This window comes from Cibotium barometz, chromosome 19, assembly GCF_041138505.1.
Source record: "Cibotium barometz isolate CiBa-2024 chromosome 19, ASM4113850v1, whole genome shotgun sequence".
Taxonomy (NCBI): Eukaryota; Viridiplantae; Streptophyta; class Polypodiopsida; order Cyatheales; family Cibotiaceae; genus Cibotium; species Cibotium barometz.
This window is the reverse complement of record NC_141064.1, coordinates 1,366,073-1,385,523: the sequence shown is the minus strand read 5'-3', so window position 1 is coordinate 1,385,523 and position 19,451 is coordinate 1,366,073. Positions and strand designations below refer to the sequence as shown.

The 19,451-nt window shown below is 39.3% G+C and overlaps 1 protein-coding gene across 1 annotated transcript; it reads right to left on the bottom strand.

The window, feature by feature from the left end:
- Window positions 1-7,325: 7,325 nt before the first annotated feature.
- Window positions 7,326-10,392, bottom strand: LOC147628089 (nudix hydrolase 19, chloroplastic-like). Its single transcript, XM_086813096.1, has 6 exons — window positions 8,893-10,392; window positions 8,622-8,762; window positions 8,393-8,497; window positions 8,159-8,258; window positions 7,891-7,983; window positions 7,326-7,786 (listed from the first exon to the last, which is right to left on the bottom strand). Exons 1-6 carry the CDS (start codon window positions 9,460-9,462, stop codon window positions 7,530-7,532), a joined length of 1,266 nt encoding a protein of 421 aa, XP_086669222.1. The 5' UTR covers window positions 9,463-10,392; the 3' UTR covers window positions 7,326-7,529.
- Between the last annotated feature and the right edge of the window lie 9,059 nt (window positions 10,393-19,451).

The window sequence follows — 19,451 nt, the reverse complement described above, 5'->3', positions numbered from 1 at the left end:
TGGAGATGAAGACACTAGCAATGGAGACGATGATGATGCTTACGATGATGACTACGAGCCACAGTCTAATGGTAACGAATTCAATGGTAAATCTAATCAAGAAGGTACTTCTAACCTTGATCCTCACTCTTTTTCACCACTTACTTTACTTAAAATGAAGGAAAAAATTCAAGATAAGGAAATCACAATCTTGCATGATGATGGTAGCACACGATTTTATTTCTGAACGTCTTGCACATGCTTTTCATCTTGACATGATTCCTTCTCGTTTTTAAAGTAAAGGTTGCTTTTCAAAACCAAAAGTATAATTGCACTAAGAAAGTAAAGAATCTTGCTTTTTCTATTGCACAAATTTTGGATCAACGTACTGTCTCTTAGTAGCACCTTTGTATGGTATTGACATGATTTTGGAAATGCCTTTTCGACATGAGTACACATCATATATTGACTATGCAAAGCACACAATGTCTTTTATGGCATCATGGAAAGAATGTTTGTTTGCAAGGAATTTCTGAGAGTAAGGATCTACCACTTTTAAGTCATACTCAGGCAAAAAGGGCTTTGAGGAAGAGGGAGAAAACCTTTTTAATTTTGGTTAACTAGCTTTTTAGTGCTCAAGAACCACCTCCTAGGGATACATCCCATGACTCTTTCATTTTCAAATTCTCTGACTGTTTTCTCAATGAGTTACCTCTTGGACTCCCTAGATTACGTCCTGAAGATCATCACATAGACATTATTCCTGGTAGTGCACCGCTTTGTAGAGCACCGCCTTGCAAAGATAAATTCAGACTCAAATCGAGGAATTGCTTTCTCGGGGACTTATTAGACCAAGTAGTTCACCATATGGAGCACCAGTTCTTCTTGTAAAAAAGAAAAATGGTATGTATCGTATGTGTATAGACTTCATGGCTCTCAACAAGAACACTATCAAGAATAGATTTCTAATTCCTAGAGTTGATGATATGCTTGATAAATTAAGGGGAGTCAGCGTCTTTAGCAAAATTGACCTAAAATTTGGATATCATCAAGTAAGAATGGCCGAGCAAGATATCTATAAAATTGCTTTTAGAACTCAGATTGGTCACTTTGAGTTTTTAGTGATGCCATTTGGTCTTACTAATGCTCCTGCGACTTTTAGTCGAATGATGAATAGAATCTTTCTTGAACATCAAAACTTTGTGGTTGTCTTTTTTGATTATATCTTAGTTTTTAGTAAATCTGAAGAAGAGCACGAAAAAAACTTAAAAATTGTATTTAATTTGCTTAAGGAAAATAAACTTTACATTAATCTTGAAAAGAGTTTCTTCAAGAGTGAGATTGAGTATTTGGGACATATAGTTTTTGCTAAAGGTATATATGTTGATCCCAAGAAAATAGAAACTATTGCGACATGGCCACGTCCCAAGAATCTTCATGAATTACGATCTTTTTCTAGGATTGTGTAGCTATTATCGTAAATTTTTCCATAATTTTGTATATAAGGCGCACTATCTCACTGAACTTCTCAAGAAAACCAAACCTTGTGAATGGACCGAACTTCAAGAGAAATCTTTTCTTGCATTAAAATATACACTTACTCATGCACCTGTGTTACAATTACCTAATTTTTCATGTCCTTTCTTTGTGGTTGTAACCAATGCTAGTGGTAAGGGCATTGGTGCTATATTAATGCAAGATGGTCATTCTATTTCTTTTTCGAGAGTAGAAAATTTTGTCCTGATGAAAGTAAGTATAGCACCTATGACAAGGAGTTGTCATTCTATTTCTTTTTCGAGAGTAGAAAATTTTGTCCTGATGAAAGTAAGTATAGCACCTATGACAAGGAGTTGTCTGTTGTAGTCCATGCATTGAAAATTTGGAAACATTATTTGATGGACTCAAAATTGCTTATAAACACTAATCAACAGAGTATCAAACATTTGCTTTCTCAACCACTTATTTCAGACAGACATATTAAATAGGCAGCTTTTATTCAAAGTTTTTAGCCTATGATTCAATACCAACCCGGTAAAGAAAATGTAGTTGTTGCTGACGCTTTGAGTTGAAGACCTTCCATTCAAAATATTTATGTGATTGGGAATACATCTTTTGACTCTATGCGTAAGACTTATGACCAAGACCCTGACTTTAGTGATATTTGGTCTAGATTGAGAGACAATCATTGGACTCCTTTTGCTAAGTATTCCTATGATGATGGATATCTTTTCTTCCAAAAAAGATTATGCATTACTCGACCTTTTAGACATTCTATTTTAAAGAATTACATCAGCCACCTTATACGGGGCATCGAGGTGTTTCATCTACATTCTAGACTATCTTGAATGACTTTTATTGGCCTAAAATGAAAAATGATGTAGCTAAATTTGTGTCTAAATGTGATGTTTGTCAAAAAGTGAAAAGTTATAAAGGTAAGAAACTTGGTTTACTCATGCCACTTCCTATTCCTAACACTCCTTGGGAACAGATTTCTATGGATTTTACCACACTGGTTTTCCATTGACTATTACGAATCATAATGATATGATTTGGGCCATTGTTGTGATAGGTTTAGCAAACAAGCATATTTTCTTCCTTTTGTTAAAAGACTCTTACTGCACATCAAGCTACACATTTGTTTGTTAAACACATTTTCACACATAATGGTTCAAGTGATTGTTTATGATAGAGATTCTAAGTTTTGCAGTGATTTTTGGACTACATTGTTTGATAATCTAGGCGCTAAATTGGATTTTTCCACTGTATTTCATCCGAAATCTAATGGTTAAACAGAAGTGACAAATAGCATAATATTGGATTTACTTCGCGCATATGTTTTATCTCAACCTAAACAATGGGATAAGTATATCCATATTTTGCAATTTACATATAACAACACACCGCATTCATCCACACTGGAAAGACACCTTTTGCAATTGTGTATGGAAAAGTTTTACCTACTCCTATCACTTGTTTGTCACACACTATTGAAGCTACAGATCAATTCCATTGATTTCAATTCCATTCATGATCATGTTCATAAAGCTATTTCTAATGCACAAGAGAAATACACTAAACAAGCTAATAAGAAAAGGAAGCACATGGTTTTTCAAGAAGGTCAATATGTTTTGCTTCTTCGTATTTATTGAAAAGAGACGTCTTAAAAGTGTTGAGACTAATCCTGTTGTTAAGTTAGCTCCTCGTTTTTATGGTCCTTTTAAAATTACTCATAAGATTAATGACCTAGCATATAGGCTTTCACTTCCTTCTCATTGGAGAATTCGTAATTGTTTTCATATTAGTCTTTTGAGGCCTTATAGAGGGGACCAATTCCTACACATCCTATATATGAGAAAGTACCTAGTCTTATTGACCAAGTAGAAGAACTTCAACCTGAGGCTATTATTGACCATGAGACCACTACTACTCGCACATAGGTACTGTATATAATAGATATCTTTTGACCTTCAAAAATCATTCTCGCGAAAATGCTAAATGGATGCCTGAGCGATTTTTTCGCGCCTATCCGGACATCATGCAATCTTACTTTCAAACACGGGTCGGTTGATATGATATAACTGAGAACAGTTGCTATCCCGGGTAGGAGAGATGTCACGGTTTGTCTGTCCATCCTTCTGTGGTTAATTGGGAACGCCTAATTACCACTATGTTCAAAGCATGACACTTGGGTGATTCCAAATATTCCATGTGTAGGACATGAAATCAGAGATAGCTGGAACTAAGTGTTGGATTTATTACTTATGTGCTGTGGACTTGCTAACTCGTAGTGTGTTTGAATGGACCTTATGTGCTGTGGACTTACTAACTCGTAGTGTGTTTGAATGGACAACCTTGTAGGTTGGTGAGATTGACGGGCCTTATGCTTGTAAGACGGATTAGCTAGGACGTGATGGTGGCGGCGATATGGTTGCGAGATATTACCAAGATGGTTCTCATTTTGATATTTTTGCCGTAGTGTCTACTACAAGATTTTGTATTTAGCCACCCCATTTTGATGTATTGGAGTGTGGACCTATTGAGCCGCCCACTTTTGTTATATTGGGCGTGGAATTATTTATTTGCACGTGAATTAGTCCTTGGGATTCATTTTGTAATTATCCTTTAATGTTTAGATAGAAACACTTTACCTAAGCTTGTGTTAAAAGCAACCCCCATTTTTGTAATTATCCTTTAATGTTTAGATAGAAACACTTTACCTAAGCTTGTGTTAAAAGCAACCCCCATTTTTGTAAAGGACAAGACAAGCCCATGTATAAGCGTGTATCTATTTTTGACTTATGAACTATTTTGGATTAATAAAGCATAAATACTCAAGAAGTTACACTTATTTAAGAGAGACAAATTGCACCCAATGAGTCTCTCTTGTGTTTTTATGCTATGTTATGCTTTTATGATTATTTATTAATTTTTCGATTATGATAATTTGATTAAAGTGATGAACTAGTTGGTATTTGGTTGGACGATGTGTCTCTCCATGATCCTAGTGATTTTAAAGAGCTCTAAGGATTGATTTTTAAAAAAGCATGCTCCTTAGCAAGATAATGCAAGAAATCACTCAAAACTCGTTGAAACTTTTGTAAACCCTAATTTCAAAAATCAAGAAAATTTCAAAAAATCAAGATCAAGAAGATCAATAACTTCAAGAAATCAAGTAATAAAATGGATTAGAATTCTGAAAAATAGTGATATTAATACAAATTTAAAAATAATTAACATAAATTTTATTGCTAATCTTCTCAAATCAAGAAATTAACAAATCTAAAAATTATGTAAAAATCAATTCAAAAAATGATTAACATTAATCATGATAAAAAAAATGCATTCTGAAAAATTGAATTAATAATAATTTAAAAATAATTATCACTAATCATGATTAAAAAAATACATTCAAAAAATTAGATTAATAGTAATCTAAAAATGATTATCACTAATCATGATTTTAAAATACATTTTAAAAATTAAATTAAAAATAATCACTTCCGAAACAAAGATCTAAGCCAAAGACTCTGATATCAATTAAAATGGAACGATCATAAACTTGAGATTACAGATAATTATCATGGATTAATATAAGATTAAGAGATAATCTTATACAATGACCATGAGTTAACCTCCCACCAAGAAGATGGAAATAGCCTTCCACAAGCCAAGGTATGAAAGGCATGAAACTCCATGAGTCAAGATGACCAATATCAAAAGATGTCAAAAAGGTACAATAGTAGTCCATGAACCCCCCTTTTATACTTGAGCCCATGACCAAAGGTCCTAAATCTAATCTAAAGTTGTTACTTCATTACAAAAACAAAGTCTTCTTAGTGTTGTCCAATACATAAAGACCTAATAATAGCCAGACTTCTTACTCAACACCTTGGCACCTGCAAGTTGATCCAACAAGTCATCAATGCGCCAAAAAGGCAACTTGTTCTTAAAAATGAGGAGGTATAATCCACACACATGCAGATACTCCAATATGAAGTTCTTGACCAAAAGTACCGGCGAGGAACTCGAATGGACCAATCCTTTGGCTAACATCTCCTCCAATTTCTACTTGAGTTCAATAAACTCCGTACGACTCATCTTGCTGATGGGAGCCCACAGGATGAGCTTAATGTGATGATCCTTGTGCAAAGAGGGGCGGCAACTTGTGTACCGAAGAGGTGAGCATACTCGTCTAGAATCGGCTTCTAAGAGTACATCCAACTCCACTACCATAGCCTGAACATACATCATAGAGGCATGACCACCTTTCACTTACCACCCACCTCATTTGAATTTGCGGATTCCTTAGGCTAGCCTTGAGCTCTCAAGCTAAACTCGCGAGGGTGCCAACTAGTGCCCCGTCCCATGTGCACTTGATAACCACCTACGTACAAATCAAGCAAGGATAGGCTCTGATACCAAGTATGGTATACTTATGCTTGTGACAGATTTATGAGAGACAAACTCAAACCAATACAAGTAGACCTAAACCTACTGTATATTATGAACAATGTAAAACTTTTTTTAAAAAAAAATCCTAGGGCTCTACAACAGCCGACTGCCCATGGGGTCTTTCCGGATCTGTCCAACTCAGCTTGCTAACCTTGTCCTCCAAGTACCGTTGTTTTTTTTCCTTTAAAGCTGGCTGCTTGCTGGTTCTTACAACAGCTTGCCAAGGTTTATTGCCAAAAGGTCATACAATGTGACCATCAGTTAGGCTTTTGCAACAACAAAACGCTACAATTTGAGAAGGTCAAAGCTTAGACCATAAAGAATAGTAGCATGCATGGCTAATACTCTGCAAGTCCTATAACAGAATATCTGCACCTAATTATCTTTTGAGAGAGCCAATTCCAGCTCCGTGATTTGGGCCAACTCATCTGCACAAGCAGCCTTGCATTCACCAAGGCAACAGATAACCCCCATGTCTGTCCTAGCTGGCTGGCTGTCCATGTCTACAGGCTGCCTGTGTGCGTGAAGAAAACGCTAGAATCAAAGGCACCTATCTGACAGCCATCCCCAACTGGCATCAAAAAATCTGAAAAGGTTGTCTGATGTTCGCAGTATGAAATTGCCAGGTGCTTCCAGCCAAAACCCCTTTCAGGCCACCTGAACTTGGAGAAAACGAAGGCATCCAGTCCCTTTCTCTAACAACCCCAAATGGCATCAAAACTTTTGAAAAGGTGGTCCGGTGTTTGTGGCAAGAAGTTGACAATAGTTTCTCGCCAAAATGCTCTCAATCGCAAGGCAAGCAGCATGGCCAGGTGACCACCCAATTGCCAACATGGCCATATCCATCAACTGTTTGTGAGCCCAGTCTTTGGGGGGCCAAACCTAGTTCTAAACCCTAAAAATTAACTTAGTACTTTTAGCAGAGAGTCTAGCTGAAAGGTTAACCAGTGACATCCACAGGTGAGTAAATCTTATATATGCTATGAGGTCTGCATAGAGATGCTTGTTAAGATTGTCTAAGCAGCATGAAGGCTGCGGTAAAGTATAACGTAGTTCAAGGAAAGAGGGCGACTGTGATCAGAATTGTCACAGCAAGGTCTGCTGATCTAGTATTTGATGGACCACCATACCCATGTGCGTGTTAGTACAGTCAGAAGATTTGATTTTGCCCACACCTTTATTGCTTATGTAGACTCCTAGCTGACTAGTCTCCATTTGAGGCACAGCGATAAGCTACAAGTTTTCCTCCTTGAGAAGAACAGGGCAAACACGATCCATGTGAATTAATTATAAGGCTTTCCAGGATGACTTCCCAATAGTCAACTTATCAAGTTGAAGCCACCAAATGCAAACTGCCAAAATCACCAAGCTCAACATAGAAGCAATCTCATATATCAAAAATAATCATTAAGGACCCACCTTATTCCATTAAAATCAAATTCTACATTCAAAATTTGCACAAAGCTAATATCATTTTCTTGCCATGATGAGTCAAACATACATCCAATATTAAGTTCAAAATCCTAAGTGCCATCAGGTAATCCCTAAATAAATGAGGGCCCAAACCATGCTTGAGAATTAAAATATAGTTACAAGTATCAAACTTTGCTCAGTAAGACATCTGGCCCTTTTGTCACCCATGTGGAGATCAAATGATGGGCAATCGCATATGGACCCGGCACAAACATAGGTGCAAGTTCCCCGGCATCGACCCTTGCTTCGATTGAAGAGCCTCTCCTTCTCTCTTCACCAGCACATGCTTGATGGATTTTCAATGCAGATGACTGCTGCTGGCTCCTGTATTCATTGAATGTCAAGGCCTTTCGAACCTGCTCCCGAGGGTGCCATTTCGCCTCTGCAGCATAATCAGGCCAAAAGGCATTGAAAAGTAAAGAAGAGTAAAGGTCTCATAAATGCAACAACACAGATGCCTTAAATGTGGAGGCCCCAGAAATAAACCTTCCAATTCCTTTTTATCCACTCTGATATCAAACGTAGTTGCAAATGCAAAAAAGCCCACCATCAATTGGCAAGACATGCTGCTTGGCCCGACTGCAAAACCTCTCCAAACACAAAAAGGAGTCAAAAAATCTCAAAAAAAGATGCTGACGGTGCATACTTCAGGAAAGGAGGTTCCCAATAAATGTATGCTCTTTCAAGTGGCTGCTTCAAAGGAGAAAAGTGTTATATTTGAATGCTAAGAAATCATTTTATTAGTGCGACGTACCGGGCCATGGTTGTGAGCTGTGATATATGATTTCACCAATTTCAATGCCAATTTCTTCTCTTGTCTCACGCCTCACAGCTTCCTCCAAACTCTCCCCTGGCTACAATTTCCATAACCAGTACAAAGGTATGACTAACCAGCTGCTCAGCAGCTCCAGCTCAAGAGAACAAGGGAAACAAAGAAACACGATGGCTTCTAAGCATCCCATAAAAAAAAGGCAGCCACACTTTTTACCTCAATAAAACCAGCAAGGCAACTCCACATGCGTGGCACAAATCGTGACTGGCGCCCCAACACCGCAGAGTCCCTCTCTTTGTCAATCACCAGCATGAACACCACCTGTGCAGAACTATCATCACAAGCATGAGAAGCCATCACATGCGTAGACTGCCCAATCCTGCAAAGCCCTCTAATGGCATGTAAAGAAATGTGAAAACAAAATTGCCACAAAAAGATGCTGTACAGGATCTAGTCGAGGGTACAGCTTCTTTTTGCATAGATCGTTTGCACATTGTCGACGCCTTCCAGCCTCCTTTAAGACTGTCGTAGTCCCACACCGTCCACAAAACCTTGATTGACTGTGCCAATCCAACATAGCTCTTGCCTGTAAAAGATATATCCAATCCAGAAAAGATAACCTTACATCATGACCTTGTTTGCAGCAGGAGCTAGAATCAGTGGAAAGGATGAAGGGAAATTAAAGAAGAACAGAAAACAGGTCAGAGCACACACACATGGCCCGCAATGGACAGCTGCTCCAGGGTGGGTTGGTCAGACCAATCAGTGCCTGTCATGAGCAATCGGAGATCAACAAAGCCAACCTTGGCATCAGAGGTGGGCAATTCCCATGCTTTTGACAAGCCTTGCAACCACTTCGCATCCCGTGCAATCTTGTCCGCGGTACCATCGAATGCTGGGTACGGAGACACATCCAGAGCACAAAAGGTGACACCGTCCCTATCGCCCAAGTACACAAGTCGATCATGGGTGAGAATGTTAAGACTGAAATCTGCAGGAGGGCACTTGTCTTCATCATCTAGGGTCTGCTGCTCAGCCAAAAGAGCATTCACAGCCTGCTGGGAGGACACCAGAGCATTGTGGCATATTCCAAAATTCTGCCAAGCGAGCCGCCAAAGGTGACCACCTTGGGGCGAGGATATGGAAGCGGTAAGGGGCTTTCCTTCCAGCAAAGGCAAGACACGCAGGGTCCCTGCTGATTCTGCTTCACCCAAATCAGCTATGCTCAGGTTCCCACGCTTGTCTGAGATAATGGGGTTCCCTGCAAATGCATGATGGGTGATCATGGTAATGCTCTGTTTTTCCTGCTATCTCGTCTGCTGCAGCTTCTTGTGCTTCTCCTTCTCGAGCTATGGGAACTATGGCTGTGGCTGTGCCTTCAGCTAGCTATGTGTGTGCTGTGGATACGATATGGCTGTGTGTGGCTGGTGATTGAGGTATGGAAATTGTAGCTATGCCTATGGCCTAGGCTATGGCTATGTGGCAGAAGATTAGGCACTGGTACATGCGATGGATATGGACTGTTGTTGTGGCGATCAAACTATAGGACTATGGCTATGGCTATGCCTGTAGCTATGAATGTGCTATGCCCCTAATTGTGGCAGGCGGTGCCTATGGTGTTACAGTGGTGATATGGCTATGGCGATCTGGCAATATGACTATGGCGATTCTCAAGCTATGGCAATATAGTTATGTGGATTCTCAAGCTACTATGGCTAAGGCCTGGCCTTTCCTGCAGGAGGTTCAGCTATTGCCTCCTTTTTACATTCCTCCGATTGTCTCTCCAGCCAAGAGCTTAACCGAAAAAAAAACAGTGAGTCCTGGTAAGCATCAACAAGCTGCGGATTTATCTTTGTAAGAGGCCAGCTCCCCCTCAAGTGCAACACAATCCGCTGCTTTCCTTTATTGCCTTATAAGTTTCTGCTCCTCCCCCTCCTCCTCCTCCTCTGCTCAGCACGGCTTCCTGCTCACCTAAGACGGCGCCGCCTCACCCCGGATGAAGCAAAATATAAAACGATCGCTGGTGGGGGGGGGGGGGGAAGAGAGAGAGAGAGAGAGAGAGAGAGAGAGAGAGAGAGGCTGAGAGCGAGATAGAAAGAGAGAGAGAAACTGGCCAGCTGGGTCAACAAGGAAGGGGGGCCGGGGCTACTGTCATAGCCTATAGGCTGCCGGCAACAGACAACATAAATACACTCCAAAAGAGCCTGCCACTGTACGTAGGGTCTGAATTTATTATTACTCTACCATATGTATTCAGGCTATGTTAAAAAAAATCCCCAAATGGACGATATACTAGTGGGGTCACCTGGGCTTAGCATGTATATAATTCCAAGCTTGATATTTTTCAAATTCTTAAAGTAATATATAAGGATATAGAGAAGAGATATAGAGATAGTGAGTTCCAAAGCTCCTGAGTTACATCATGCTTTTGAATGAAGAAGCATAACTTCTAACAAGAAAACTAACTAGAAAAAACCTATTCAATGTACTCTTTGAGGTCTAGTAGGCTTTGGATGTATTAAGTCAGTCAGTTCCAAATCCTATCTCGTCAAATCGATTTCCTCATTGGAGACCATTGTGTCCTTCTCAAGGCGGCCCTCTTGGATGCTTTTGATTTGACTCTGGAGTTCATCTTTGGCTCTTGATAGTTGAAGCATTTCATCTATATCATGCATAGCTTACTGGGCATTGCACATCTTAAATCCTACTTTGATTGTCCTTTTAATCTGGACAGACAAATCCTTGGTTAGGTAAGATGCATGTTAATCTTGGATTTGTTAAATATCTACTCATTTCTACACAGCCACACTGTCCATAGGTATTTTGCACTAATGCAATTTCATAGAGATGAGGAGCAACCAATATGTGCTCCAAGCAACAATTCTTTCCTTGGAAAAGTCTCAGCAGCACCTCCTTGTCCCATTGGTACTACGTAATGAACATATGTGCAATTGATTCCACCTCCTTATTACATCTAGGACATATCTCACTTCCAATGCCAATCTTGAAGACTCTTTCATTAGTCCATAGGGCTTTGTGCATTATTAGCCATAAGAGGCAGTATAATAGAAGACCAGATGTTGGAGAACTTAAACCCCCATTTCTTGCGGTCTCATAGGATGTGCCATCTCTCATTTAGCTTACAGTGCAAGGTTGGGCCTTGGAAGGGTAGTTGTAATGAAGTAGTAACTTCATTAGTTAGAATTAGGGATTATGGTCATGGACTCAAGTATTAAAGGGGGCTCATGGACCACTATTGCATCTTTTGATCATTTGACATATGAATGAATCTTGAAGCATTGAACTACTACACTTTGGCTATGGAAGGCTATTTCCATCCTCATAGTGGGAGATTAAACTACTAAGGCATTATGTGTGATACGTGTATGATTCTTGTTGCTAATTTGCTAATTACATGCTAATACACATGATAATTTGTCCCATATCTTAGTTTCTTAATCTTGCTTAATCTTGCATTAATGATTCTCCATTTCAATTGGTATCAGGGATTTAATCTTGATCATGGGAATTTTGATGCTAATGTGGCAAGAGATTTGCAAGAAAATGGATTTTTACACGAGTGATTTTGGTATTTTCTTAATTTCCTACATACTTTCTTCCTGCATTTTCTTGGATTTTCTTGATGTTGATGGGGGATTTGGTGAAGTTGTAAATTTTTGCTTCATTTCATCAATTTTCAAAGATTTTGGAGCATTTAGGTAAGAGTTGTATCAATTTTGGTAACTTTTGGACCAAATTTGGGGTGTGGGACCAAAATTTGGAAAGCTGTGGACCAAAATTGGGGGGAATTTCTACATCTCCACATTTTTCTCTCTTCTCCCTCCTTGTGCTTAAGCTTTCCATAGCCATAGCCCACTATTCTTGCATATTTTACTTGCCAAAGCTTAGGGTTTTATTAGAGCATGGCCTAAGCAACACATAGAGCATATTTCATGGAGTGAAGAGTGCCATTTTGGCCCGTGAGGTTGCAAATTCGCTTACCATTTCATGGAGGATATAGTGGAGATTGAAGGCTTTCCATGCTCAACAACAAGTGAATATGGCTTCTAATGAAGGCAAGGGACATATTGGAAGAGTTTATAAGCTTCTTTGGTGAGATTTCAAGACTTTTTCCAAGATTTAGGGTTTCTTGAAATTTTTCTTCAATTTGGGGATTTTCTTGAAAATTAGGGTTTCTCCACGCATTTTCATGACATTGGCATTGTTGGGCTCTTCCTCACACTCTCCTCAACCCATAGATGCCACCCTTGTTGTGCATTCTTGATAAGAAATTAGGGTTTCTTGGCTACTTTGGGATTTGGGATTTCTTGCTAAAATTAGGTTTTTACTTAAGTTTTTTTGAGATCCAGGGTGTTAGTTCTCTTTCCCTATCTCTCCTCTACCCTCTTATATCATTGATTTGCAATAATGATCACAATTTTAGGGTTTCTTGAGAGAAATAGGGTTTTGGGAATTGCCTTCAAAATTAGGGTTTATGGTGGGATTTCTTGAGTTTTCAATCCATAATCCTTCTTTCCTTGGTCTCCTCTATATAATCATGCATTTCTTGATCAATTTGGCTAAGGAAATTAGAGTTTTGGGAGAAAACAAGGTTTATGGCAAAATTCTTGCATATCATGGGATTCTCATCATTCCCTTGCATATAGCTTGCATTGCTTTGAACCTCTACTTGTTCTTTATCATTCCACACATTTTTTCAATCATTTTACCCTACACATGCAAAGAAGCCAACAATTGGATTGAAAGAGGAGAAGAGTATGAATTGGATTGAAAGAGGAGAAGAGTATGCAATCAGCCTTGGTGAGGGCATGAGTTGTAGTTGTTGGTTGTGGTTTGATGATATTGGATGTATGGGAGCTACTATGGACAGTTGAGGGAAGCGTGAGTTCATGCTAAGTTGGTTAATGATATGAAATCATGGCATGAGTTCATGCTAAACTTAGTGTAAGCATCTCTACCCTACATTTGAGATTCACATACACCACAACAGTACACATTGTACTCACACATTACATTTTCTAGAATCCTAGTGATGTGTGAGGGTATCTTGGCATATGATGGAGAGACCAAAGGGACCATGTCTTGAACCGACCATGCCGTGAGTTCTTTGTTAAAGCGGTACAAGAGAGGATTAGGTATTCGGTGTGAAGATTTGGTCATAACTCTTGCCTGAACATTAAACTTGGTAAGAGGGTGGGAAGTGCTTGGCTGGGAGATCGACACACTTCTTCGACACTTGAAGACTTTAAAAGATACTTGCCATGAGGGAAAAGGGGCCCATATGATGGATACATTGGCACATGAATGGTCAAAGAGTTTGCATTAAGTGATGCCAAATGATGTATGCAATGTTGCCAAGTGCAAGTAATTGTGAAAGTTTTTCCCTGTCGTATACTTTATCCAAGCACACCCTACATGGTATGGAGGCTTGATCAAGGGAGGGTGTTAGAATTTAAGTGATCTAGCAACCATCCTCAGTGCAAACCTTAGAGTGGTACCTTAGAATGCTTTGTTCTAAGGTTAGAAGGCAATGATCATTTACTAGAGTTACTGAGTGTAGGTCTAGTAGATATATTCCCTTGATGTAGGCCTCACCTTTTAGGTGAATCATGTGAGAAATCTAACGAAGGTGGAAAGATTCAAGGGATCTAGTCTAGAGAGCGTGAAGTGTGTATGAAGCACCTATGAGTTGTGTACTTGCTTTCCTTAGTGGTACCTTAGAAAGCTTTGTTCTAAGGTTAGAAAGGCAATGATCATTTACTAGAGTTACTTGCTTTCCTTAGTGGTACCTTAGAAAGCTTTGTTCTAAGGTTAGAAAGGCAATGATCATTTAAGAGTTACTTGATGTAGGTCTAGTAGGTATATTCCCTTGATGTAGGCATCACCTTTTAGGTGAATAATGTGAGAAATTTAATGGAGGTTAAAAGATTCAAGCGATCTATTCTAAATATGAAGTGTGTATAAAGCACCTATGAGTTGTGTACTTGCTTTGTTAGCCTAAGTAATCTAAGTGGTTTTTTGTGGAAGATCCTCTCTACTTACATAGTTTTCATGGTTATGTTCATGTGGTGAATCTTGAGCACACACCATTTCTCATTGGTCACACCTTGCATCGTTTTCAAAGTTATGTCTATGTGGTGACTCTTGAGCACACACCATTGCTCATTGGTCACACCTTATCTTAATCTAAGTGATTGCATGTGTTGCTTCATTTGTGTGAGTTAGCTTATGTGGTAATCATCTTCATTGTTTGATTCACTTAACCATTGCCAAGCTTAAGCTCATACCATGTCTTTTAATACTTTATCCCACACGATCGAATGTGGGTGAGCTTTTGGTATGTCTAAGGGAAGGACAAGGTAGGCAAGGAGTGTCATGGGAAATCTATCCTCCATAGCCTCATGGTAGCAGGTGAATCCGACGATAGGTAAGGAAACAAAAGAAAAAAAATACAAAGGAATTCGCCACCATCAAATCTCAGCTAGCAAAGGGACAGAGAAAGCTTCCAGCATGAAGGTGAAGGAGAAGAAAGCACTTTAGGCTACTAGCATGAAAGTGAAGGTGAAGAAGAAGGAAAACTAAACCTCTATTCAAGCTTTAGAGGTTTTTTAAAAAAATCCTTTCATGATTTCTTTTCCACACCTTGGCCAACCCACTTGCCCACTCAAGCCTTCATTTCTAAACCTTGTGGGCATTAAATTTTTTTTGCCCATTTACCCTTATCCACTCACATTCCTCACTTCCATACCGTGGGGTTGTTTACATAGGGATAATTTGTTTGAGTGTTAGGCCTATATTCACATGTGGTGTGAGTGGTAGGATGGTGATGAATTATTTTGGGGCTATTCACATATTATGCTTTGAGGTTTTCACACACTACGTGCCGGTCATTAGAGTTTACACGCTTTGTGAGTGGTTGTTCACACATTTGGGCATTTCTTTCACATGGAGTATACATTGACTTGCGTTTAGTATTATTTGGGCTTGTTCACATATTGTGGTTCACATGCCCTATTCGCCTTTTGTTTGATAGATATGTTCGCACGTGTTGTGCATTGTGTTCTGGGGATTTCTTTTACATGGACTATACATTGACTTGTGTTTAGTATTTTTTGGGCTTGTTCACACATTGTGGTTCACATGCCCTATCCACCTTTTGTTTGAGAGATATGTTCGTACGTGTTGTGCATTGTGTTTTAGGGCGTACACTTTGGTATGAGGTACCACTTTTATCTTTCATTTGATCGCCATGGTGCAAATTCATATTGTCATCGACATCTTTTTGACAGCATCTCTGTTCTGATCATAGGGGGAGCGCTCATGCAGTATCATCATCATGGCTCTATGATTGCTATTTTGATTGATTCCTTCTCGTGTCATGTACCGTATATCTTTTGCCGCCTGTTAGCCATTGTTGACTGCTAGCAAAGCTCCTAGCGAGAAGAGCGTTTCTCATAGCTCTAAAGTTGGCATGCAGTTCGCTATTGGCGGAATTGAACGTGTTGGTGCCAGAGCTCTTGTAGAACTTGCTGCCATCCTTGACGGAGGTTATTACGCTCTAGGGATAATAAGAAGACCAAGATTGTGTCTCGTCACATCCCGCTTGCCATTCAAAATGATGATGTGTTCAGAAGCGTTTGTGCTGCATGACAAAACGAGAGAACGCCTGCTCTAAAGTTGTAATTGCTCACTCAAATGATGTGCACACGTAGCGCTTGAGCCTTAAGAAGGCTCTGATACCTGAGAACCTATCTGCTAAGAACAAGCCTGTCTTTTTTTGCTGATGATCTGCATTTGTGGCTTCTCATGTATTTGCTTCTTTATTGCACTGCATCTTAAAATTGATGGTCTGAGACCTTAACAGGCTATGTGATGGGTCGAAACATCTTGTCACGCCCGGGGTTGTAGAGCTAACAATGAAGAAGCATGTGTTTGTCCTGTCATGCTCCGTCGTTAAAAAAAATGAAGCATGTGTTTGTCCTATCATAGTACCCAGTTCCCTATGTCGAATGGTCATGTTGTGTAGAGTCTTGGAGTATTAACATAGAGCTGATCACCAAACTGTAGTGTCTTAGGCACGTGATATAATTTCCTCAATCATAAAAGGAGATTTTTGAGAATGATGATCCAAAGCTGCAAGGTCGGTTCCCAAGGACTCGATTAAGGCTTAAGGTGTGTTGATGAGGGAAACTCTAAAGCACGACCATCCATTGCAGTTGTTGCAAGTGTATTGGTATCCACTATTGCAACCCCTAAACTGCATAACATTCTTTGTTTTGCTAAACTAGTTGTTGTAGAACCCAAACACTCCATAAACCTAGAATGCAATATTTGCATTGCCTCCAATAATTATAGGTTGCACCTATTTGGCAGTGAAGGGACCTGTGTGTGTTTGCTTCCACTTCATGTAGGCAATTGATCACATAATTCAACAGCAGACTCTATTTTTTGCACAACAAAGCCTTTGTAAGCTCCACCCACAATTGATGATCCTATAGGTGACTGAAGTTACAGAATTTTTATAAGCTATGGTGCTGAGAGAAGTCTCCCTAACTTTGGGCTATTGAAGCGCTAAGATGATGATGATAATAGATTGCCACACATGGAGAATTGGAGCCTCCAAGTGATGGTATTTGAAGGATTGTTTTACAAAAAATCGGAGATTTCTACCTTCTTTGCTTTGTTGATGCTCCCAATTACCAAGATTTTCCACCACTTAAATTTGTTGATTCTCAAAGTCTTCCACAATACTTCTTTTCTGCTGATGGCTTTGAAGAAGGCCTCCAAGCTTAGCTCCAATTCTCTAAGAAGATGTTCTTTGGCCTCTCTTATAAATGCATCTCACAATTGTAATTACATCCATAATGGTGTGTCCCACAAGGATGATCGCTCTCTTAATCTCTCAATGTGCTACTCATAGGGTGATGAGAATGATTACTCAAAGGGATCTCAAAAAGCAATGATTACATAGAAGATTAAGCTCACACACAAATGTGTAGACAAATTTGACACCTTCTTCCTCACTCCAATGTGCCACCCAATGAAGTAATGAATCAGCCCAATAAGCAACAAATGCAACAATGAATCTCTCACCAACTGCAAATTAATGATGATAAGAGAAGAATGCTTGTGAACAAATCATACATACACACACAAACACTAAGATGTATCCTATCAACACATAAAGGAACACACTCCCATGGAAAGGATATCTGATACCTTGGTGTGAGCTTAAGCTTGGCAATGGTTAAGTGAATCAAACAATGAAGATGATTACCACATAAGTTAAGTCACACCAATGAAGAAACACATGCAATCACTAGGATTAAGATAAGTTGTGGCCAATGAGCAAGCTACTAAAAAGGATCATATCCCTCTCCTATTGGATAAGTCAGGAAGTCAAGAAATAAGGGTTATTAAATCTATGTGGAAAGCATGTAATATATGCAAGAAAGAGCTATCCTTCACTAGTTAAATCCACAAGTATGGAATAGATATCTACAAGAAAGAGCTGTCCTTCAAAGATAACCTCGAAAGATTTGGGGGAATGATGCACAGGGACTCAGTCTGGTTTCTCAGTGATCCTCAAAAATTGCATCCCCAGAGATGAGCTTGTCAACGCATACAGGCTATCCAAAAAGGGATATGATGTTGATGGGGAGACTTGTGGAGCAAAGGTGATTATAGGTGGCTCCTTCTAGAGGAACGAAAATTAAAATTCTTGCTGGCAAGAAAAGATGAGCTCCTTGTCTAGAGCGGAATTGACCTATGGGATTTTGACATCTCCCCAATGCTATAGAACCAAGGTCCTTTTCTAATCCAAGCTCTCATGGAAAACACAACATAACTTGCCTACCATCCCCCGACTAGTGAAATGGAGAATCACTAATGCAAGATTAAGAAGCTAAGATATAGGACAAATCATCATGTGGATTAGCATGCAATTAGCAAGAATCACACACATATCACACATAATGCCTAAGTGGTTTAATCTCCCACCATGAGAATGGAAATAACCTTCCATAAGCCAAAGTGTGGTAGCTTAAGGCTCCAAGGTTCATTCAAATGTCAAATGATCAAAAGATACAATAGTGGCCCACGAGCCCCCTTTTATACTTGAGCTCATGACCATAATCCCTAATTCTAACTAATGAAGTTAGTACTTCATTACAAAGCATCCCTTCCCAAAGATTTTGTCCTCAAAATCTGTCATATGTACAATTATGCATCAATGAGAAGTGAAGGATCCATCATGTCCATAATACCATAAGTGTAAATGGAAGATCCCAAAAATAGCCATGTCGATAGCATAGTTGGTGTAGAACTAGATTTTCCAAATTTAAGAAAAGAAATGTCCTTGATCTTCCCCACGGTTTCATGAATAAAGTATCCAAGGAAAAGATTGAATAAGCCTCCAATCAGAAAACTTCAACCCATAAGCTTTGACTATCCTGATGAAGAATAACAATCAATCTCTTATGTAGGAGACTATCTTGGCATCCATGTCAGAGTTGAAAGCCCTTGCAATTCCTCCATGAAAATACCTTAAAATACCTTAAAATGGGCTGCAAATGAGTTATGTACAATTTCAAAACATTCCCTCATCACAAGTCTCCATCACAATAGCCATTGGAGTCCATTAGGATTGCCAAAAGACTCCCAGAATCGCTTATGTTGTAGAATCTATCCAAAAAATTATAGAATGTATATCTCCCAATATAAGAGGCAAAAAGTCCATGGACATGGTCAAGAAACATCCTCCTTAGATAGACCTTGTTGTTGCACATAAGTAAGTGGTTGCCATGTAGCCTCATCCAATGGCAAATGCTTCTATTTGATGAGGAATTCCTCTATGCTTCTATTCCTTGACTCTCATGTTCTTCCCATAATCCTCTCTGGTTCATAAATGATCTCCCATTCTTCATCCATAGGTGGAAGCTCTTCCACTTCATGAGGTATAGAACCCACATACTTCTTAAGATTAGATACATGAAACACATTGTGGATTCTCGTAGAAGAAGGAAGGTCAAGCTAATAGGCCAAATCACCACCCCTTTTGAGTACTAGGAATGGACCATAGTACCTATGAGTAAACTTAGGATTGGTAGACCCCTTGAGAGTTTTGTGACGACTCTTAGGTAGCTTCAAAAGTACATAAACTCCTTCTGGAGACTTCATGTTGTGCCTATGCTCATCTGCATTAGCCTTCATGACCTCTTGGGCTTTCTTCATATTGCTCTTACATAGTTCAAGA